This window comes from Typopeltis vanoorti, chromosome 9 (assembly GCF_054136105.1).
Source record: "Typopeltis vanoorti isolate ZY-2024b chromosome 9, IOZ_Tvanoo_1.0, whole genome shotgun sequence".
NCBI lineage: Eukaryota > Metazoa > Arthropoda > Arachnida > Uropygi > Thelyphonidae > Typopeltis > Typopeltis vanoorti.
The window spans coordinates 66889449-66915269 of NC_143557.1; the positions used below are offsets into that span (position 1 = coordinate 66889449).

The following is a 25821-nucleotide window of genomic DNA, read 5'->3' on the forward strand; positions in this document are numbered from 1 at the left end:
TCATAATACAGTATGGTGCAACAATAAATAGTATTGAATAACTGCAACGATATATGTTATGGAGTAATTATGTTTAAACAAAGAAATATGTTCACACATGATATGTACATCCACAACTATTGGTGGAATCTTGGTTGAATAAAGCATTAACAACAGTAGATTACATGCTCAAAATGGACACTTTATCTTTCAAGACAGGTTTCATAACATGTGTAAAGGTTCTGTGTCATCTTGGAGAAACAAGGGTTGGGACATCTGCTGGACATATTATTATTATTAGGCAACTCTAAGGAATCCTTAGGGAGACTTTAAACATCATGTCAGGAACTATCCAACATTTGTGCAGTATCTATCATGCTTTGCTTTGAACTCATTCACAGTCATGGCACCCACAACAGACTCTGCCAACCTATTCCACTCATTCACTACTCTCCAAGCAAAAAACCTAGTTCTAAACACCTTGCCAATTACACTCTTACTCAGTTTTCATGGATGGCTCCTAGTTCTCCCACCACCAGACCTGTTTTGAAAAATTTCCTCTGAATTAATCTTGTGAAAACTCTTCAGTAATTTGTATGCCTCAATCATGTCACCAATTTTCCACCTATCAACCAGTTTCTTTAACCTGTTGTCGTAAGGTTCATTCCATAGGCCTGCTACCATCTTGCCTCTGGATCCTCTCCACCACCTCATCACAAGAAACCCTGGCACCCAGATCTGCATGAAGTAGTCAAGATGGGGTCTCATCAAGGTTTGATAAAGAGGCTTGTCTCTGCTCGTCAAAGTATTCTTCAGTAACCAAGTGATCTGATGAGCTGCTTTAGCCACTTTTGCTATTTACCCCCCCCCCCCAAAAAAAAAACAAAAAAACTTTAACTCCCTATTCACTAACCTCCCAAGTCTCTGGCTTCATCGATTTCTGGAGTATAGTTCCACCAATGTAGTATACAGCTGGTTATCTTTTCACCATAAAATGAATGACCTACACTTTGCCATATTAAACTGACATCCACATCCATTCTCCTTTGCTCAGTCTGCCAATCTATCCAAATCATCCTACAAAATTTTGACATCATCTGTATTAACTATTGCTCTACCCTAATTTGCATCATTGGTAAATAACTGAACAGTTCCTCTCAGATCCTTTCCTATATCGTTAATGAACAAATTAAACAGTAGCAGTCCAACAAAGAACCCTGTGGCACACTACTAGTCACAGGTGTTCTTTAGGACTCTACTCCTGAATAAACTACTCTCTGATATCTCTTCATCAACCACCCTCCTATCCATTTCACAACCCTATATCCATCCCCATGTGCTGCAGTTGACTGATTAGAATTCTATGTGATCATGTGGTATCCTGTCAAAGGCCTTTACAAAGTCCAGCAGTATCACTGTAAACCCATTACTTTAATCCAAATTTTAATTTTATAATGCCACTGTATTATAAAACATGAGCAAGTTACTGAGGTATGACCCACCCTTTACTAAACCATGCTGTTCCCATACATTATCCCATTTACATCTATCCATTCCTGTATTATGCTCTTGACCAACTTCTCCAATACTTTGACAACTCCTGATATGCTGATCGGTTGGTAATTTGCTACATCAGTCTTAGAGCCTCCTTTATGCAATGAAACTATTTTCTCCTCTTTCCACTCCCTCAGGACTAACCAGAGCCAAGACTTAGATTAAACAATATGGTCAAGGGCACTGACAATTCCCTTGACGCTTCATGTAAAACCTGAACTGGTATACCATCCCACTGCTGTATTCATATTAAGGTTCTGTAATATGCTGTGGACCTCAATTTCATTTACCCCAGTTCCAATATAAACCTTCGGCTCTCTCTCTCTCGTTCTTTCAATTTCTATCACTATCTGGATGATATAGATATACTCTTGCAAGGTGTTCACTTAGTAATTCTACTGTTTTGACTGATTCATTTACCTCCCTACCATTGGCATTCATTAAAATCATTCTGCCATAAGTATTCTTTCTTTTACTTGCAGCATATCGAAAGAACTGTTTGGGATTCTCTTTGCCCTGCATTGCTAACTTCCTTTCATAATCTGCTTTTGCCTTTCTTATACTAGTCACCCTTCTGGCCTTGTACTGTTTACTCCTGCAGGTCACCTTTCTCCTTAATGATGCTATTCATCCATTTAACTTCTGCTTGATTTACTCTCCTGACTCGAGGTATGCAGTCTGCCATTATCTCCCTCAAACACTTCTTTATCACTTTCCATGCATTATAAACATCCAGCCCTTGTTTTACATGCCATGACACCAATCCAAGCAATTTCCTAAGCTTGTCTACTTTTCTTCTTACCAGCCTTGTAATTCTACATATCATGTAATTTTATCCCTTAGTTCATCAAGGTTTGAAATCAGGTTATGGCGGAATACCCATTCCATGTCCGTTGGCTTGGACCATTTGCTCTACCAACTCCATATAAACAAAAATAATGCTCAACAATAAACATCATTTCTTCCAACATTAACACCATTACTACACTAAATGTAATGACATAGACTCTACATGTGCTTTTCTGTTAATGTGCTTGCAATCAAATGGCATATCTCATACTGCATGTACTGAAGGGGATCTCGAAGTTCGGTACTCTCCCTTTTTTTTTTTTTTTTTTTTTTTTTTCCTCACTATATCGTATTTGTTTTTCATTGCTCATTTCATATCATATTTGTTTCAGCAGTTATTTAATTTTGGTTAGAGAGTCCTAAAAACTTATTAGCAGAGTTAATTGAAGAGAATAACATCATCTTCATAAAGTAAAGAACTGAGTTTAATATCTGCTGTTTCATTTAAGTGAGTCACATAGATTATAAATAACAGTGGAGATACTGTATAGCCATGCCATACACATAATTTTAACATCAAAACCAGCTTTCTACTTCTGTCATCATCATCAAATTCCTGCCATGTACCCTCAAGAGGTGTATAGGATATGATAGTCTACATGAAAAATTTACATCATTATTAACTTCCTATCTACAATTTTCCTCGAAATCAGTCTTGTTACTTTTCAAGACTCCAACATTATCAGATCTTATATTTCTATCGTCTAAGGCACTTTGTACCGTATCAATCCACCTATATCTTGATCTTCCTGTGGGCCGTTTTCCTGCCAACCTGGCAGAGAACACTTGTTGTGCTAATCTTTTCTCACCCATTCTGTTAAGTGACCACACCACCTGAGATTAGCTCTGCTAACGCATTCCTGGATGCTAATAATGTCAAGTTCTTTCCTATTATCCTCATTTTTAATATGATATTGCCATTGATGCCATGTGTTCACGCTCCCTAATCTTTCTCAGGACTCTCATATCTGCAGTCTATGCTTTGGTCAAGAGTTTTATTTCTAACCCAGCTCTCAGATTCATAAGTTAAAACTAGTTTAAACACAGTCTTGTATACAGCTAATTTAGTGTTCCGACTAATTTCTCTCTTATTCCATATGAATTTATTCAATTGACTTCCTACCATACCAGCTTTGTTGTCTATTTCCATATTTAATTTACCATCTTCACTGAAAATCGTGCCTAAGTAGCTGAAATGTTTTACTTGTTCCACAGGTTCTCCATTCACAATGCAGTTGACATTTTCAACAATTCTGCCTATTTTCATTGTCTTTGTCTTTTTATTGCTGACCTTCATACCATATCTATAACAACAGTTATTCAATTTAGTCAGGGCATCCTGCAGACTTGTAGCAGATTTATTTAGAAGTATAACATTGTCTGCATAAAGCAAAGAGCTGAGATTAACATCTCTAATTTTGATATCAGGTAAGTGGTATTAACACTTTCCTTCATAATATGATCCATATAGATAATAAATAACAGAGGGGATAATTTACATCCTTGTCTCACACCCAATTTAATATTAAACCATCTTCCTGTACTTCCTTCAATCCTTACTTCTGATTTACAATTCAAATAAAGACTAAGTATTGCTTGATATAATGCCTCATTGACACCATATAACTGTAGCGTAATTCTCTCTTGGCACCTTGTTATATGCCTTTTCCAGATCTTTGTTATATTCCCATGATTTCTCGACTATTTGTCGTAAAGTGAAGATCTGATCCTGACAGCCTCTATTTGGCCTGAATCCAGCTTGTTCTTCACCAAGCTCTTCTTCTACAATTCTTCTCAGCCATTTCTCAAGTATATTAGCATAAATCTTACCATAAACACTCAGTAGGGAAATACCTCTGTAATTCTCACATTGTTTTATTTCCCTTTTTATATATGGGTACTATGAGAGCTCTACTTCAATCATTGGGAATTCGTCCCTCTGTCCACGCCTTCTGAACTATGCAGTGCAGCCACTGTAAGACTTTTATACCACCATACTTAACCATTTCTTGTCGAATATCATCTACTCCTGCTGCCTTTCCACATTTCAAGCCTTTGATGGCTTTTTCTACTTCAAGTATGGATATGTATTCCTGACTATATGCCTGTTGAGTGTTTTTTACCACTGTGCTATCACTGCTTGTTTCATTTAGCAATTTTTCGAAATAATTACTCCATACTTCAAGGTTATCTTTTTCTCCAGTTTTCATGTCACCTTTATCATCTCTAATTCCTTTTTACAACACTCTTTCCTCCATTTCTAAGCTTCTTCAACAACCTCCAGAATATTTTGCCACCTTCTTGATATTTATTTTCTATGTTCTTGCCAAAGTTCTCCCATGACTTTTGTTTAGCTAGTCTTACACAGTATTTAGCTTTCTTACATTTATCTCTGCATTCTCTAAGAGCACAAGCTGACTTATTTGCCAGGAACTTTTGATATGCTTTCTTCTTTGACTTCCTCTGTCCTCCAAGGAGTTCTGATTTTTCTATCCTTGCAGACAACCTCACCACATGCCTCTCTGGCTGAATTAATCAGGATTTTCTTCGAGGTTTGCCACTGAATCTCCAAGGTTCAGTGGGAAACTGGTTCCTGTTCTCAAACTCTTTCATTTTTTTTTTCAATAATCTATGTGTATTTTAGTCTATAGTTCACATCTGAGAGTTGCCCAACTTTTATTCGCTTTAAAACTTTCTTACATGTTATTCTTTTCAGTATGAAATTCAATTTTATCCTGCTCAAGACTAAATAGTGATCACTTCCAATTTCAAATCCTCTGTACACTCTGGTGTCCTGCACCAAGGAGAAAACATCACTATCAATAATAAGATAGTCAACGAAACTTTTCTTATTCCTTGCTTCTTCTCTCCATAGGAATTTGTGCACATTTTTATGTTGGAACATGGTGTTAGTAATAACCACTCCATGTCCTGAGCAGAAATCCAACAGGTATTTGCCATTATTATTAGCTTTGCTCTTTTCTCCAAATTTTCCCAAAATAATTTGTATGTCTGACAATCACTTCCTACTTTGCTATTTAAATCCCCAACAAGGACCAACTTTTCCTTTTTCATTGAGTCAGTAGCTTTCTCTACAGCCTCAAAAAATTCTTCCCCTTCTACCTTAGTAGAGCCTTCTGTGAGACCATAGGCACAAATAAGTCTCATTGTCCAGTTCCCCATTCTGATATTTGCCCATATCACCTACTTGAGACTGCCTGCCATTCTAGAAGACTCCTGTGAATTTTGCAACTTAGTACATCTGCGTTTGAATCTTATCTGAGATGCAAGAAATCTTTATAAGGACACTTCAGACCACTTAACTTCCCTTCAGTTGGGCAGTGAACTTGTCTCATACAGAGGTGGAAAGATATATTTTTTATCCTGCAAAATATAACTGGCCAGAGGAATAAATAATTAACATTTTCAATTAACCAGAGGGAAAAAGCAATTAGCCAAACTCTTCCTTTGCAGACTTTTTTTCACAATTTTCTTTTTAGATTTAAATTTTAAATGATATACAAAACTTTAGAATTTGTTTTCAGATCAGATTGTTTTCAAACCAAGATTGCAACACTTATAAATTATTGGAGTCTTGGTAGTGTTTATATACAATACTAACCATTTTGTCACCACCTCTATCATCCTTTCAAAATTTAGCCATTGTATATTTTTTGAAATAGGGATATACACACATAGGAGAACATTACATTACATTTGTCACACATGTCTGCTGTATCTTCTTTTCTTCCATTCAAGTGACGTGTTTGAATGGATTTGGTAATACCCAGTGAGATTTTGTGAGTTGGGGGGGGGGGGAGTACTAGGGATGGGAAGTGTCTTTCTTTCCATCTGGGAAGATGGTCCATCATTTGGTGACAGCATTTTAATAGTTGTTTTTATTAGTATGGAAGTCTTAAAGTTTTTTATGGGAGTCAGTTGAAAATCTACAAGTATCATGTTTTCCCCTGTTTTTACATTATGAAGAATTTGAGAATTTAGAATTTATATCCAGAAGGTGAAAAAATAACTCTGTACCCTAACACACTAAACAGAACTTATGTTTCTATTTACTTATGTTCTATTAAACAAAGAGGCTTCATTTTTGGCTGATTGATTTACCTGTCTCTCTTTCCTGACAATTTCATACAATTTTTGTGAAGTCTGTTTAGCATGCACACCTGGCCACCTACCTAATAGTCATCATGTTATCAGTATATTTTGCCTATCCTTTAATTTCTGTGTGAATTTCAGCATATCCTTTCAGTTTTTCTTAAATGTCCTTGACTTATCTGTTTCCTGTTTTTGTGTAGCCAGTAGTATATATCATAAAAGTAGAGTCTTGAATATCATTTGTTTGTCCACCAAGTATTGCCTGTGAAATTAAAATGGGGGGGTGAGAGGCCATTCCTGAACATAAAGTTGTGTGGTGAAGAGAGCAGCAAGGAATAGATTTCCTACATGGAGAGTGGTAGGTGAGTGGAATGAATAATAAGAGCTGGTGCTATGCATGTATTATTATGGTCCTGATTTTGCACTCCATTTTCATTTGTTCAATGTTTCAAGTCGACACCTGGTAATGGGACTCTCCAATCTTGAATGGTGAAGAGAGCAGCAAGGAATAGATTTCCTACATGGAGAGTGGTAGGTGAGTGGAATGAATAATAAGAGCTGGTGCTATGCATGTTCCTATTATGCATGTTCCTATGGTGCTATTATGGTCCTGAATTTGCACTCCATTTTCATTTGTTCAATGTTTCAAGTCGACACCTGGTAATGGGACTCTCCAATCTTGAATGGTGAAGATTGGACATTGAATCAGGATTCAGCACTTCTCACAATATGTGGTGGTCTACTTCTAGTTTCAACCTTTATGTGATACATTATTGACTTAATATAAACATACTTAACACAATTGTGCAGTTTAAATGCTGTTAATTCTTATAAAATCTCTTTTATTACAGAGTAGTTTATGAGAAAGACTTTCCAGATACTCAACCAGATCTGATATATGGAGATGGTGATGGTACAGTAAATCTTAGAAGTCTTAAAGGTTGCCTTCTGTGGCAGGATCAACAAAAACAAAATGTATATAACAAAGAATTTTCAAAAGTTGACCACATGGGTATATTAGCTGATCCAGATGTTTTACAATATATCAAAAGTTTGGCTCTGGGTGAATGAATTTATTTTTTTATTCCTACATAAATAAAAACTTCATTTATGGGTAATTTAAACAGACCTGTACAAAATCGGAAGTTATGTTCATTATTGTGAATGTAAAACTGATGATATGCGAGTTATGTCTGTGAAGATAGCCTGATGTGATATGTAAATGCATGTGTTACAACATTATGGTCTTTGCTGGTCCACTTGATACTGTGAAGGAAATTTAAGGTTTATATAACTTGTTCTGCAGTTCATGCACAGAGAGGTAAGTAAACAGATGATATTTTACAGTTTGTGAATTATGGAGCAATCTAATGCATTTCAGTTGTATTCTTAAAATTTTAAATGCAGTTATTCAGGCAAAAATTGTTATTCAGTGTTAATTTTCATGATATATATGGAAACAGAAATGCTTATTTATAATTGAAATATACATATTTAATAACTTATTTTGATAATAACACTTTCATTAAAAAGGGGGGGGTATCAGTCACATTATTTAGAATGGAGTTTTATGTTTATTCACTAAAATGTATTTGGATGGAACACGTTCAAAGAATGAAAATAGAAAGATTACCAAAACAAGCCTTAAAGTACAAGCCATTAGGAAAAAGTAAACCAGGACAAACGTTTCAACGATGACTTCTTCTAAGGCCGGAACAGGCAATGCTAGGCCTAAATCCTTGATATGCATGATGATGACTAAAATGTATTTTCCATATCACTTTGAAAAGTCATAATGAATTACTTTTACTTAGAGATGCATTTATTTGATTTTTATTAGGATTTAACATCACAAATTCAAATAATCTTGTCATTTAGCTCTCATAGGTAAGAGATTAATGCATATGTAGAACTATTTGTCATTGTGTTTCTTAAATTTAGATAAATCATTACTTTTTTATATTTCAGACTCATATTTTTGAATGTAATATATAATCTTAAAATTCTCACATACAAAATATTTTAAGTCTTATTAAAAGGTATCTTTGTTATTATAAAAACAATGGGCAAAAAATGAAGTACAATGGGTATATTAGATTTGTAAACTGATGGATATCATTGTTTGACTTGCTCATTTATAAACTTTTAAAAATGTGTATATAGATAGTACAGTTCAGATGAAATATATGTCTGTACTAGCAGTTTATTAACTGTGATTCAAAGTAGTGCCTTTTTATTCTTCTGGAAATTTTAAAATTTTTTACATGTAATTTAACATCTGTACAACTCTTATGCATATGTATATAAACATAATTTGTTCATTACCATGTTGTTTGAGTACATTGACATAATAAATATATCAAATATTTAGTGACTAAGATTTAAATTTTTCTCTCTCTCTTTTCAAAGTTGCTATATTTATCTAATTTAAAGTAATATGCTTTTAATGTCAGTAGGATATTTAAATATAAAGATCACCAAATTACTTAAATCATTATGTAATATACTATAATCTATAAATTGTTATCAAACATTATTCATATTACTTGACTGAATGAGAAATGTGTGAAACTATATCCTTATCTGTGATAAAATTAGAATAAATTTGATTTTTATTTTATTTGTAAGCTATTGTAATTTGTTATTTTAAAAAAAATGTCAGCAGCTCATTTCATCTTAGTTATGCTAAGGATATTCCTCTTGTAAATGTTAATATGTTATCAAAAATGAAGGAAGGTTAATTTATGCCTTTTAGATAATGCTCTACAAGAAGTTATTGAAATTGAGCAAAGAGAAATTTGGCATTATGCTGCTTGGGATTTTTAATAGTTACTTTCACTATTTTCTGAACATTGTTTAATATTTTTTCTGTTGCTGTTTTTTTCACTTTATCTTAATTTAATTTGATATAAATAGTTACAAAATTATAGGATTAACTCTAATTTTGATCCATTTTCTCACTTTCCCAATTAATATTTCTTTTTTCCCCTTGACTTCTTTAGGATTTTCCAGTTTATCATCTTAATGTTGAAATTAAATCCTTGCTGTTTAATTCACAGTAATTGCAGCGTTCTAACATCCGATTGATGCATTTCAGTATGTTCATCAAAGCATACACTATCTGATCAAAAATATCTGGATACCACTTCATAGTAGTGAATATGACTAACATCACAACCATGGCTTATTCAGATATAAAAGAGAGCACATTGCAGTCTTCATAGACAAACGTTAACAGTAAAATGGGCCGTAGTGCAGAGCACAGTGACTTTTGACATGGCACTATCATAGGAGGTGGCTGCCCTGATCAACTGTAAGTGATGTTATTGTGAAGTGGAGACATCTAAGAGAAAAATTAGCATAATTGCAACCTGGTAGGCCACATAAAATCAGAGTGGGAGTGCTGAAGTGCATGGCAGAAAAGGAAACGCCTGTTCTGAGTTGAAACACTTGCTACCAAGTTCTAAAATGCCTCTGCAAGCAACACAGCACATAACTGTTATCGGAAACTTAAGAACATGGGTTTCTCTGACTGTGCAGCCACATGGAATCCTAATATTGGCATGGGCAACACCAATTGTTGGGTGGAGTGGTTTAAAGCTCACCACCATTGGGCTCTGAAGCATTGGCTATAAAATTACTGTGAAATCTTTCATGTGATAAGTATGCAGTAATAGTTTGGTTGAATTTTAAATAAAGCACATTTTTCTTGCTGCATGTGAAGCAAGAGAAATGCTGTGAGTTAGGGATTGGACTCTAATTTATATAGCTTGGCTTTGTTTTCATTGTTGGTAGTCCCATAATTTTTTATTTTTTTAGCACGTATACTCGAGTGTCTTTGTTGTCCTACTACATTGTGGAGGAGAAACTAAAATTAAGCTAACCACTTAAGCCAGTTCAACTTGTCCTTCTGTTTGCAGGACAGGCAGTCTGTTTTATGAGAACTGTCATGAAAGAACACAACACAAAACTAGAAAACACTACAAGATAATCTTGCCAATCAAAATGATTAGTGCTGCTGAAAGTCGCACTGACAAGATTAATTTGTCTTTTGGCTTAATGCTGACTAGATGATTTGTCCTTGTATTTATTTTATGTAATTGCTTAAAATAACTCTGAAAATAAATAATAATTAGAAACCAAATTTTATGTCAATAGAATTTGCAGTTCTGTTGTATGTTAGGCCTGATATGGCCAGTAACTTGACCTCTTGTAAACCTAATGGTTGGCAAGAGAAATCAGTTTTCTTCTGCTATATTTCTCATTATACATAGTTTCTGCTTTGTTAGTTTTTGTCAGGAGAAGCTAATTGCCAAGAAGGAGAGAATATCTCCGTATGAGATTAGCCAACAGTTAAGAAGTCCTATAAATAATCCTTTTGTCCTAGGTTATTAGTAGTATTTTATGTTGATTTTTAATGATCTCAGTCATTAAAAGTCAATCAAGATAACTTGGCAATCTTTATGAAGGATGGAGCACCATCTCATTAAGTTTTCAAAATGCACAACTTGCTTTGACACTTTGCTAGAAGGCTTGTTATGAATTAGTAGATAGGGTTTAATTGAAGGGGCACCTCACTCTTACAATGTGATCTCGTGGATTTCTCTGTCTGGGGAAATGCTAAAGAACAAAGCTTACAAGAGAAAGTGTAGGACACTTTTATAATTAAGAACAGCAATTCAGTCTGAATTTTACAGAATCAATGCAAACAGAGACGTGTGTTATGGAATATATACTATTTAGTAATAGAGATTGGAAAAATATGGTTGGGTAGAAAGCATTTTGGATGTCTTCTGTAGGCTAGTCAATTTCAGATCTCTGTTCAGTAAGTAATTAATAAATATGTTTCAATACTTATTGATGAATAAACTCTTTAAATTTTCAGCATGAATAACCAAAAATGTGCAACATTAAATGACAAAATGCCATGGAAAATTTCTAATATTTCTGTTAAGAGAATATTTGAACAGAGATATCATTGTTCACTCTGACTTAATTTTCTTTCAAATTTCATTTTTGATTAAATAAACCGGGGATTCTGTAAAGTTAATTTAATGAACAAATAACAACAGCAATAATAATTTAGTTTATCATCATCATTATTTCTTGGCATATATAAGGGAAGTACCAGATAATGATAGTCTAACACAATATTTCATGACTACTTATAAAGTTTCCTTTAAACTAAGTGTGTGTGTGGGGGGGGGGATATAAATGATGTTTTATAAAGGAGGAAGGTATAGAAGGTCTAGAAGATTGTCGGGCCCAAAATGTTTTCTTAAAAGGGGGTTCTTACCCCTCCACCAAATTAAAGTACATGAAAATTTGTTCAATTTCCTTTCTCATAGAACTTGGTATTTGAACTTAAAGAAATTCATAAATATACATGGGTAGCCAAAGGGTGTAAATCAGTTATTGACTACATTATCACAAATTTTAAATTAGCCAAATAAATCTCACTTTATAAAAAAGAAAATAAAGATGACTGCAATAACTATAGAGGAATTAGTCTGCTAAATGGGGTACAAAATATATGCAAGAATATTAAAAGAGAAACTAAATGGCATTGTAGAGGACAAACTACTAGAAAAACAGAATGGATTCAAAAATAGCCAATCTTGCATATATATTGCAATATTTATTCTAAAATTATTATTTGAAAAGAGAAAATTTCAAAAAGAACACGTGGCCTTCATTGAATTATGAAATAGCCTTTGACAAAAAAAAAATTAGTTAAAATATTAACTGATCTAAATATACCAAACCAGCTGTTACACTCTATTCAAGAAATATACAAATGAAATAAAATAGCAGTCAAATTAGAACAAATATCAGAATAGAAAGCCATCAAGAGGAATACAGCAAGGGTGTACCCTATAACCTCTACTTCTTAATATATAAATTATAACAATCTGTAAACAGCATAACTCATTTGGTATACAAATAAAGATAAATATATTTAGTTTATTAATGTCAGAAGCAACATAGTTCAAATACACATAATTTTACAAAAAAAAATTTGATTTATATATTGGAATTAAAAAGAAAAAAAAAACAATGCAATTTACAACATAAATACACTAAGTAAACGTACACTAGAAGGTCCATCAAATTTTTGCTGGCCAGAATTTGACCAGATCACAAGCATTATTAGTTTTACTAATCAAATTGTCCATTGTACAACTAGAGGAACATAACCTACAGGTCAAGAGGTGAGCCATAGTTTGTTCCTATGGCTTCACATAGGGATGATCCCCACTTTTTTTTACATTGTTCTTGGATCTTTCGACGCCGCATTGCAGCCTATTTAGAGCTTTCCAAATAATCCAGTTTTCTTGCTGGCCTGGTTGAAGACTTTCAGATAGTACAACCCGATCTGTAAGGTGATTTTGTTTCTTGTATTCCATGAGGTTAGTCTTGATTTTTGGAGTGGTTCAGTAAAGCTTTCATTGGTATGAAGAAAACTTTTCCTGGATTTTAACCATTGATGGACAGGTTGATCTCCAAATAGAGGATGGTCTGTAGACAGTTGCCTTAAGCCTCTTATTTCTAGCTACCATCTGGCATCTAATATCTGGAGGTGCTATGCCAGCCAAACAATAGATTTTTTCACGAGTTGTTGGTCTCGAACAACCAGTAATCAGTCTACATGTTCCATTTAAGGTGAAATCCACCTGCTTGGTGTGTCAGGATCTATACCATAAAGAGCACGCATATTCTGCAGCTGAGTAACATAGAGCTAAGGCAGTGGTCCTTATTGTTTGAGCTCGTGTTCCCCAGGTAGTGCAAGATAGTTTCCAGAGAATATTATTCCTCGTAGTTACCTTATGTTTTGTATTTATACAATGCCAAGTGAGAGTACAGTCTAAAGTTACCCCTAAATATTTACGTGTTGGACAGTGATCTAAGTGAGTGCTCTCCCAAGTTATTTATAGTTTCCTTGATGCTTGTTTATTTTTTAAATGGAAAGCACAGACTTAGGTTTTTAGGGGATTAGGTTTCAACTGGTTTTCACTATAATAAGGGCTGAGTTCAATCAGTGCTTCAGAGAGCTTTTGTTCTACATTCTCAAAATGATCCACCGGAGTGGCAATGTCTCGATCATCAGTCTAGATAAAACTTTTTGTATCTTTGGGGAGAGGCTGGTCATTTGTATTGATGGTAAAAAGCATCTGAGCCAGAACACTGCCTTGAGGGAGCCCGTTCTTCTGAATTCTCAAGCAACTACGTTGTCCTTTAAATTCAACAAAAAATCTTCAATTCTGAAGAAGGCATCTAATCTAACTAGTTGAGTTATAATCTTTCATCATTTTGTACAATTTACTTAACAAAATATGGTGGTTAACCGTACTGTAAGCAGCAGTTAAGTCTATGAAAACTACTCCTGTTATTTCAAAACCATCCTCAATATATATATTGTGTCAGTTGGAGAAATTGCGATGTACAACTTTTCACAGCTCAAAAGCCGGCTTGTTCAGAATATTTGATCCACTCCTTGTTCAAGAGTGGATCAATTATCCTCATTAGTTTTTCGAGGATCATTCGCTCAAGAATCTTATATAGAAGACACAATAGAGAAATCTATAATTATTGGGATTACTTGCATCTTTCGCTGGTCTGAGAACTGCAATAACTCTAGCTCTTCTCCAAACTTTGGACATTTTATAGGTATTAATACAATTGTTGAACAAATTCAGCATCCAGTTTTTGGAACCAAATTCCTCAATTTGCTCAACACAAACTTCATCCAGACCTGTTGCATTTCCTTTCTTACAAATTTTAATTGCCTGTTAAGTTCTTCCATTGTAAAAGGTTTGGAGAAAATATTTGTTTCTTTTCCATATTCCCTCTGAAGTTCTATCTTTTGTATTTGAACTGTATTTATAGGTTTGCTACTTTTGAGAAGCTGGTGAGCTATTTGATTTGCTGAGACATTAGAATGTGTCAAAGTTTTGTTTGGGTCATTGCTGAGGTGTCTAAGTAGGCTACTCTTTCCCATATCTATTTCATTCATTAACTTTATCCATTGTTTGCATTTTGTTTCAGATATAGATGTGACAACCTGTTGTCCACTTGCTATAGTTTTGTCACTAAAAAGATCTCTTTCAAATAAGTTGCAGTATTCTGTTAGTTGAGCAGTTATTTCGGGAGTTAATTCTACATCCTCTTGCGATGGCTTCTCGGGAGCATATCTGAATGCCTTCAATGAATTGGTCATAGGCCTCTGGAACTGGGTTAATATTCTTGATTTTTTGATCTAATAGGTTGGAAAAATTTTCCCAGTTTGCCTTTTTAAAATTATATCTTCGTCTAAAGCGAACAATTTATGGTCAAATTGCTGTTAGTAGTTGACACATTCTAGACTGATGTTGTGAATTTGGAATAGACACACAAACAGCTTTTACGCACTAGTGGGCTACCTTCTCACTCATAAAGATGAAATCTGGGTTATAGCCTGCTCCGCTTCCATCTTCTGCTATATTATTATCTTGAATAAGGGACAGCCGGTATGATTCAGCCCATTCCAACACAGCCTCTCCATTCATATCATCTTGAGGGTAACCCCCAGACACTACTCTGGTTATTAAAGTTGCCAATCAAGAAAGACACTTTCTGCCTTTTAAGATTGACAGGAAGTTTAAAGCAGAAATCTACTAGATGGAATAGATGACAGAATCACTCAATTCTACAATGATTATCTCTATCATTCTCTGAAATAGATGTTGCAAACATCTGAAGGTCTAATGAAAATAGCACTACCATATTTTCTATGGGGACGTTCCGCTGCCAATTTCATTCCTAGAATTTTCAGATGTCGGATATCGTTGATTTATATCTCTGTGTGTTTCCTGTATACACAGCCTGTCACAATTTAGTTCTTGACAAAGTTATGCAAGAATCATTTGAATATAACAGAGATCTGTATTTAAGTTTTCTAGATCTGGAAAAGGCATATGCAAGGTGCCAAGAGAAAAGCTATTCAAAACTAGTTGTATGGTTTCAATGGAGCATTATATCAAGCAATAGTCTTTATTTGAGTTATAAATCAGCGGTTAGAATTGGAGAAAGTACAGGAAGATGGTTTATGTTAAATCTGGTGTCAGACAAGGATGTACATTATTTGTATGGATCACATTTTGAAGGAAAGTGGTATTAAACCTGATATCAAAATTGGAGATGTTAATGTTAGCTCTTTGCTTTATGCAACTGAAGCTAAATAAATCCTCTTCAAGTATTCACGATTCCCTGACTAAGTTGAATGAGGTCAGCAATAACAGGACAAAGACAATAAAAATAGTAGGCAGAAGCATTGAAAATATCAACTGCATTGTGAATGGAGAACCTATAGAACAAGTAAAACATTGCAGCTACTTAGGCACGCTTTTTAGTAGAGATGATAAAATAAATATAGAAATAGACAACACAATCAACAAAGCTGGTATGGTAGGAAGTCAACTGAATAAATTAGTCAAAACACTAAATTAGCTGTATACAAGATAGTGTTCAAACCAGTTTTAACTTATGAATCTGAGAGCTGGGTTAGAAATAAAACACTTGACCAAACACTAAAAACCACAGATATGAGAGTCCTGAGAAAGATTAGAGGCATGAACAGGTGACATCAGTGGCAATATCATATTAAAAATGAGGATATTAGGAAAGAACTTAATACAAAAACAACCCTGGTCCAAAACACACCAGAATCAGACTAATGTTGCATCCTGTCTAAACAAACTTCATTATATGGAAGTGAAACATGAATCACAAAAAAGAAGAAATGAAATTTCTCAGAAAAACAGCTGGATATACCAAGTGGGACCATAAAACAAATGAAGAAATTTTATTTTATAATCCCTGAATATAAAACCAATTAACTATATAAGATAAGTATTATTTTCAGTTATCGTTGATAAAATTACTTAATATTGCGTAGTTTTGTTTGCCTTGCGTATTTTAGTACGTCTGTTTGTGTGTTTTTGGTGTGTTATAACTTATTATTTGATAAAACACGTTGCAATAATTATGGCACCTGTACGAAGGAAAATGGCGGCCAGTAATGATGGTTCGCCATCTTTATCAAAGAACGGTAGTATAAAAGAAATGAGTCAGTGTACTAGCTGTGAAATGTACGCTTTGCGGAGTGCGGTCGGAGTGTGGATAGATGATAATAAAGGATTGAATGTGTGTAGGAAATGTAGGGAGAATGAGGAATTGAAGTGTATTTCGGATCGTGAGTGTGATACTTTTGTCAAACTTCAGAATGAAGAAAATAGCGATATGACAAGAAACGGCAAGGTTGTACATGAGAATTATGAGAGTGTGAATGATAGTATTAATGGTTTCTCAGAGAATAAAAATGATGAGATAGATGCATTGATTGAGATCGCGTTGTTGAATGGTGCGATAGAAAGGGCAAAACAGCAGCTAGAGTGCATGAACAAAAGTTGACTGAATGAACCAACCAATAATAAAAGGTATGACAGGAAAAATAGCGTATGAATGTGAACATGAACAAAATGAAGGATAGAGTGCTGTATGGAGACTCGTTAGTACGAGGTGTGTTAGTAGAGGATTTGACCAAATCGTACCAACCTGGTGCGACCATAAAGGATGTAACTGAGTCTATTAGAGAGCAAAAGGAAAGGGTGAAAGAAATGTTTGTTGTGGCAGGTACGAATGATTTGAAAGGAGACAAAATGGAAAGGATAGAAGACCTGAATGAATTGTTTGAGGTAGCAAAAGAAAAGAGTGAGAGAGTTAGAATGATTAGTCTTTTGCCACGGTATGACAGTGAAACGTTTTTAAAAGGAGAGCGATGATTGCGAATGACTTTATGCGTGGGTTATGTATGACGAGTAGTGTGGAATTTGTGGACGTGTGGAGTGAGTTCGATGGGCGAAAGGATCTATATAAGATGGATGGCTTGCATTTGAATAGTTACGGTGTAAGAAGACTTGAGAAAGTGTTGCTGAATGTAGTGGATGTGCAAATTCAGGGAAACTTGATTTGTTAAGGGGGGGGGTAGATATACAGTCCTTAGGGAGGCAGTTGAATGTAAGAATGAATATAATATGCTAGAGCAAATAAGGACAACAAACCAGAGTGGGATAGTTAATATAAGGCATCAAGGTAGGGTGGGGGCTAATAGGGGTCTTAAATTCATGTACACTAATACTAGGAGTATTAGGAACAAGAAGGAAGAGTTTTTGGCCATGGTTGGCACTTCCAGACCACAGGTTATTGGTATTAGTGAAACATGGCTGACTGTAGATGATATAGCTAGTGGGATTGAATGTGATGGGTATAGTGTGTTCAGGAATGACAGAGAGAATAAAATGGGGGGAGGAGTATTGTTGATGATAGCTGATGAGCTACAGCCAAGGAGAATAGAAGTTGAATTGCAGGATAGAGAAAAGAGCACATTTGAGGCCATTTGGTGTGAGATTGTGGCTAACAGAACTAAATATACAATTGGGTGCTGCTATAGACCAGGTGATGGAAAAGATGGTGGTGACAGTAGCACAAGCAACTAGAAGAAATGAGTGGAAGGAGGGTGATTATTATGGGAGATTTCAACTATGGTCGCATTGATTGGAGTGAGGAGAGGACACACGGGAGGAAGGAATTGGATTTTATGCGGTTATTAAGGGATAACTATCTGCGACAGCATGTAATGGAAAATACTAGGGGTCAGAGAGTGCTTGACCTAGTAATTACATCTGAGGATTTGGCTGTAACAAATATGACCACATTGCCACCAATCGGTGAGAGTGATCATAGGGTCTTGACTTGGGAGGTGGCTAAAGGTGTAGAATTTTCAATTAAGACAGGGTACATGTGGAATTATCGGGCTGGAAAGTATGACAAGCTTCGGAGTTTGATTGGCTCAGTGCCATGGCATATACAACTGCAAGGACTAGAAGTTGATAATGCATGGGAGGTAGTTAAGAAGTGCTTGCATGAAGCAATGGCTGACTGTATACCTAGAGTCCGAATAATAAATCAAGTAGGGGTTAAATGGATGAATAACACCATTAAGCTTGAGCTGCAAAAAAAGAAACAACTATTGAGGGAATTTAAGGAGAAAGGTGACCGGCAGGCACATGAACGGTATAAAGCGCAGGCCAGAAGGGTGACGAGTGTGGTAAGAAAAGCAAAAAAGGATTACGAAAGAACATTGGCCATGCAGGCTAAAGAGAATCCTAAACAGTTTTTTAGATATGTAGCAAGTAAAAGGAAAAATGTACATGGCAGAATGATTTTAAAGAATGCCGATGGTAGGGAGGTAACTGAATCAGTTGAGATAGCTGAGTTACTGAGTGAGCACTTTGCAAGAATATATCATCCAGGTGGTGACATTGCAGAAACGAATAAACCAGTAGATTATACGGGAATTGTGGTGAATGAAGTGGAGGTGAGTAGTCTATTGCATAACCTCAATGTCGATACATCTGTGGGATTGGATGGTATACCAGCTCGTGTAGTTCGAGAAGCAGCTAAAGAATTGTCAGTACCCTTGACCATTTTGTTTAATTTGAGTCTCGGGTCTGGGTTAGTCCCGAGCGGGTGGAAGGAGGGGAAAATAGTTCCACTGCATAAAGGTGGTTTCAAGACTGCTGTTGTAAATTACCGACCGATTAGCATATCAGGAATCATTGTCAAGGTCTTAGAGAAATTAGTCAAGAAAAGAATACAGGATTGGATAGATGAAAATGGGATATTGTATGGGGGACAACATGATTTTGTGAAGGGTAGATCATGCCTCAGTAACTTGCTCACGTTTTATAACACAGTGACGGCTGAACTGGATAGGGGTAATGGGTTTACAGTGATACTACTGGACCTTGCCAAGGCCTTTGACAGGATACCACATGGAACCCTAATCGGTAAACTGGAGCAGATGGGGATAGATATAGGGTTGGTAAGATGGATAGGAGGGTGGTTGAAGGAGAGATACCAGAGAGTGGTTTATTCAGGAGTGGAGTCAAAAAGACGTCTTGTGACTAGTGGAGTGCCGCAGGGCTCTGTTCTTTGACCACTGCTTTTCAATTTGTTCATCAATGATATTGGAAAGGATTTGAGAGGAAGTGTTTACTTGTTTGCTGATGATGCAAAGTTGGGTAGAGCAATTGTGAGTGCACAGGATGTCAAAATTTTACAGGATGATTTGGATAGTTTGGAGAACTGGGCTAGGAAAAATGGATGTCAGTTTAATGTGGCAAAGTGTAAGGTTATGCACTTTGGGGTGAAAAGATTAGCAGCAGTATATGACATTGGTGGAACTGTACTCCAGGAGATTGATGAAGCCAGGGATTTGGGAGTGCTGGTGGATAGGGAGTTGAAGTTTAGGGGGCACATTGCAAAAGTGACTAAAACAGCTCACCAAATCACTTGGCTTATGAAAAATACTTTAACATGCAGAGACAAACAAGTTGTTGTTCCTCTGTATCGAGCCTTGATAAGACCCCATCTGGACTTCTGTGCCCAGTTATGGGCACCAGGGTTTCTTCGTGATGGGGAGGAAGTGGAGAGGGTCCAGAGACGAGTGACCAAGATGATAGCAGGTCTGTGGAATGAACCTTATGAGAATAGGTTGAAGATTTGTGGGTTGCAGAAATTGGACGATAGGCAAAGGAGGGGTGATATGATTGAGACATTCAAATTACTGAAGGGTTTTTATAAGATTGATCCAGAAGATATTTTTGAAAATATGACTGGTGGTGGGAGGACTAGGGGCCATGCATGGAAGCTGGGCAAGAGCGTGGTTGACAAGGGTGTTAGAGCTAGGTTTTTTACTTGGAGAGTGGTGAATGAGTGGAATAAGCTTCCAGAGTCTGTTGTGGGTGCTACGACCATGAATGAGTTCAAGGCAAGATATGATAGATACTGTGTGAATGTTGAATAGTTGTTCCAGACATGATGTTAGGGCCTCCCTTGATGAGTCTGTCGACTCCTTGGAGTTTCCCGGAACAATAATAATAATAATAGTAATAACTACTTGATATATATATATATAAAAACAAAAATGGTTAGAACATCTAAATCAAATGGACAGTAGCAGACTGCCATAAATACTCTATGGATATATAAAATAAATGGAAAAAGAACTGGAAGACCAAGAAAGCAATGGCAATGGACCAGAATAAGCCACTTGACCTAATATCCATGACAGGAAGGAAATTCTACTGTATATACCCTCATGGGGATGTACCGCATACTATAACAGTAACATAGTTGATGTTTCATGACTAAATGAATTTTTCAAAACTGGTCTCATTTGTTAGATTTCTGATTTAATGGGCTCTTACTTTCAATCTTGTAAAGCACTCCTAACTGCATCATCCCACTTATCTTGGTTTTCCTCTGAGTCTTTCCTAACATCATGTTTTGTATATCTGTTTTGCTAATCTTTCCTTCTGTTATGTTTAAATGACCATGTTATTCCTCTTAGATTAGCTCTATGTAAACATTTTTGAATATTAATAATCTTTTCTTTTCTGGTATCTTCATTTCTGGTCAAGTTCTTTTATATCTTCATATCCATAATTCCGCCATTTGTCTTCACTTTTTCTCAGAACTCAAATGCTCACACTTTGATGGAGTGTTATTCCTACCAACTTTAATCCACACATTCAAACTCACTTGAACATGATGTTATATACTGCTAGCTTGGTCTTTTAACTGATTTCTCTTTTTGGATTATATAAATTTATTCAGTTGATAAGTCTGGTATACAGCTTCCCACTGAAATGTATAACCTATACTATAGATTTCAAAATTCCACGTACAAACTTTGAGGAGAGGTAGAGAACATCAAAATCAACCATATTCACATAGGAAAGCATGACCAGAAACGCAACCAGAAGGTATTAACAGGGATACAAAGATACAGAAATAACACAAGGCAGTAAGTAGTGTAAAAAAACTATTAGGCAAAACTGAACAGTTCAATAGTAGTTGGATACGTAATATGGTAAATGAGGTACATGTCTGCCATCTCAGCATTTGTAAAACGACGCATGTTCTTCGTACGACGTCGAAAGCTTGAACGAGGAAGCCCCAATTGCCCCCCTGGAGCGTTGGTGAACAGCACCACCTATCACTTTCAGGTGGTGTTTCCGGTCATGCTTTCCTATGTGAATATGGTTGATTTTGTTGTTCTCTACCTCCCCTCAAAGTTTGTACGTGGAATTTTGAACCACCCTGTGTATATTTTCTCCTTCCTGTCTATTTTCCCTGTTTTTCTTTTTATCTGATTTTTTTAACCAAATTTATCAAAGCAATTATGGCTAAATACTTTGAATAGTTGTAACAGATTTATTTAAGAAGATTATGTCTAATTGAATATCAGTTTCAGTACTTTCCTTTTAGATTTTTCTTAATAATTGCTAGTAGATTATAAAGAATAGTGCAGACTGCGCAACATACATTTTACTTTCACTATGACAAGGATTATTATAGCACTCACTCACTGTAACAAACTACTAAAAAAACAAAACAAAAAGTCCTGATCAAAGCCTTGTATGCAGCATAATACTATGATAAAGGCAATCAACTATTACAAACTATTCACTATAACAGACTGTTACTTTGACCCCCAGAAGTTTGCTGTAGTGAGATTCAGCAGTATCTTTGAACTATATATATATCACTCTGTGTGAGCTTTAACCTAAAAAAAAAAAAAAAACTTTTTTTTTTTTGAGATCTGTGATCAACAAAATCTATCTATATAGATATCGTGATTATTTTTCCACGATTTCTTGGTTATTTGTTGGAAGGTAAAGATCTGGACTAAGCAATCCTTCTGTGGCATAAATCTATCCTGTTCTTCAGCAGCTATTCTTCATTTTTCCTTGGGTGTACTTGCATAATTTATTCTCTCCTAGAACATTTAGTAAAAATTCCACTATTATTCTTTCATTCAGTTTTGTTTCACTTTTAGGGCTCTGCTTCAATAATCTGGATTTGAACTTCTGTATTAGGCATTGTAGCCACTGTAAAACTTTTATACAATCATATTTTAGACTGAAAATTATCCACCTCAGCTGCCTTTTCACATTTAAGGTTTTGGATGATGTTATGAATAAGAAAATGAGACTTCTTATTTTGTGTATGTATATCTGCTCTACTCTCTATGTTAATTTGTGAATTTTTATGTTGACAATGATTAGTCCATGTTCTGATATGGCTGTTATTTGTCTTGCCTTCTTTCTCTAAATTTTCCCAAACATTTCTATAATATTGATTTCTTACTCTGCTGTTTAGGCCTTGAACAAGAACCATCTTTTTCTTAATATCAGTTACCCTTTCAGTTACACTATATAGTTCCAGATAAATAAGTGGAGATAAATAAGTTCCAGAAAATTAGCCAATAATTCTCATTGGCTAATTTTCTATTCTGAATTATGTCCATATCATTCCATTTGAAATTGGCTCTCATTCCAGATTATCTTCTATTTTAATGTTGAATGCCATAGTTAATCCCACTTTCTGATACCAAATAGTGCCTGAATTAATCATCTCATAGTTATTTATTAGTCTCATTAACATGAGCTATATCATCATGGTATTTGTTTAATTTCATGATAGTTCCACTTCTTTTTCATTGATATTCCTTATGTTGAGTGTGTATCTTCAGTTTTCTAATGTTATTCCAGTAGTTGACTTTTTACTGCTTGCCTTTGTTCCAGTTAATGCCATTCCTTGATTGAAAAGACCTGGGTTTGAATCACATTTAAGATATGAAGAACCTTTACAAGGACTTTTCAGTGCTGAAATGAGCCAATCTCATGCAGAGATTGCAGGTTTTTCATCCTACATACAAAACTGACAAACATCACACTCTTCAAATAAAAAGAAACTTACATATTTGAAAAATAACAGACCATTGGGCCCTTTATATTTGCGACCTTTCACTCCTGAAGATATTAACACTGCTCTAATAGATATGAAACCAGGCAAGGCTCCAGGTTTTGATGGAATTCTTCCTGATCTCCTGTTGAAGTCAGACCAAAAAGCTCGACAGTGGTTGGCTTGCTTTTTCCTCTGACATCCTCCAGACGGTTAGACTTCCAAAAGGGTTTAGAGGACAACAATTATCTCCATCTTAAAACTAGGGAAAACCCAACAACAAACCAGAAAATTACCGACCAATCACACTGCTTAGCACCCGTTATAAGCTCCTAGAAAGTCTCATCCTCAATAGAATTATCCCTAAGATAATAGAACAAGTCCCAGTGGAACAGGCCGGATTCAGATACAAACAAAGCTGCTATGATCAGGTTCTATCACCTCACATATATAGACAGGCTATCAACTGTGCCTGAAAACAGCTGTAGAGTCTGGAGGCAGGGCGTAATTTGCAAGTTACTTCGTGTAGTCCCATGCAGAACAATAACAAAACTATAATAAATTTAGTTTAATCCTTTATCCAAGAGCAAGCAAACAAAGTTTGCACCTGAAGTATCTTCAGGACTGGGGCAACTAGTGGTAAAGGACCAAGCTCTCATCACTACTTGTCTTAGCACATCTCCTTGTGGACATGTATAATGCTATGCATTAAGGAAAGGGCCAACATCCAGACCGGGTTTCAACCTTTATTGAGTTCTCGTCAGTGGGAGCCATACCCAGAAGCGGTGATACCAAGCTGGAAACGATGGAGAAGTCATATTTACCTATACTAGCTACCAAAAGGTGTCTCACCGTATTATTAAATTACTCTGGATTTAGAAAAAGATGGAAGTTTTTTCCCACTTGGTTAGACTATAATAAATTTAGTTTAATCCTTATCCAAGTGTAAGCAAACAAAGTTTGTACCTGAAGTATCTTCAGGACTGAGGCAACTTGTGGTAAGGTGGACCAAGCTCTCATCATTACTTGTCTTAGTATCTCCCATAATGCAAAGCACATCTCCTTTTGGACATGAATAGCAAAACTAATTGATAACATGCTAAGCAACCACCTGTTCCGAGTGTGTATGGACGAGAACAAAAGTAAACAAAGAACACTGGATAATGGATTACCACAAGGATCAGTTCTGGTTCCCTTTTTAACCAGGATTTGTCTAATGCAGCCTCCAAGAAGTTTTGCTATGCCGATGACATTGCTCTAGCCTACAGAGACACCAATTTTACTATAGTGGAAGGTATACTAACAAATGACCTTGCAGTCCTAGATGAATACTTCTGCAAATGGAGATTACGCCCAAATCCTAGCAAAACAGAAGTTTCATGCTTCCACCTGAACAATAAACACGCTAACAAAAAACTGATGGTCTACTTCAACAACTAACTGCTATTCTACAACAGATTCCCAAAATATCTGGACATCACTTTCGATAGAACTCTATCTTTTAAACCACATCTCATTAATACACAGCATCCAAGCTGAAAACAAGAAACAATATACTGCAAAAACTATGCAGAACAACTTGGGGTGCCTCAGCAACAACACTTCGCTGCACTGCTCTTGGTCTCGTTTACTCTGCAGCTGAATACTGCTCACCCATATGGCTGAACAGTGCCCATGTGTACTTGGTTGATGCTCAGCTTAACACCACTACGCACCTTATTTCTAGAACTTTGAAATCAACCCCAATCTACTGGCTCCCAGTGCTAAGTAACATCCCACCTCCACAGATCCAACTTTCTTCTACATGAATACAGCAAAATCATGGAAATCCACGATCTTCCAATCCACGATGACATCCCATCCCTAGAAATTAATAGGCTAAAGTCAAGTCACCGTCCATTCTTAACAGTGAAAATCTTCTGGAGACAAGTTTTAACTTGAAGGCAAAGTGGAAAGAGTCCTGGTTAACACTTCAACAGGGGACTTCCATGAATTAGTGGATCCAATACAGATGCCTTCGGGTTTTGACCTACATGGGGCATGATTGCCTCACCCAGGTGTGACTGTGGATTACCCCACCAGACAATTAATCATATTACAGTAGAATGTGTCCAATGTGTATACAATGGAAACCGGTCGGACTTCATCCATGCTACACGAAGTGCAGTTGACTGGATAATTAACCTAGACATACAGTTGTAGTCTATTCTTGATTGTCTCTTTTATGACTGTATTATGTATTATTATAATACATCATCATCAATTTCCTGCCATGTACCCTCAAGGGGTGTACAGGATATGGTAGTACTACATGAAAAAATTACATCATTACTAACTTCCTATCTACAATTTTCCTCCAAATCAGTCTGTTACTTGTCAAGACTCCAACATTATCATATCTTATATTTCTATTGTCTAAGGCACTTTGTACCATATCAATCCACCTATATCTTGGTCTTCCTCTGGGTCGTTTTC

At 35.8% G+C, this 25821-nt stretch overlaps 1 protein-coding gene across 1 annotated transcript in view; it reads left to right on the forward strand.

Annotated features, from left to right (window-relative positions):
• LOC150103112 (lysosomal phospholipase A and acyltransferase-like) overlaps positions 1-8875 on the forward strand; it is a 66214-nt gene extending 57339 nt beyond the window's left edge. The window contains exon 7 of the mRNA XM_090397360.1: positions 7347-8875. Coding sequence (XP_090253486.1) covers positions 7347-7566 — 220 coding nt within the window. The 3' untranslated portion in view covers positions 7567-8875. The remainder of the gene's footprint in view (positions 1-7346) is intronic.
• The last annotated feature ends 16946 nt before the right edge of the window (positions 8876-25821 follow it).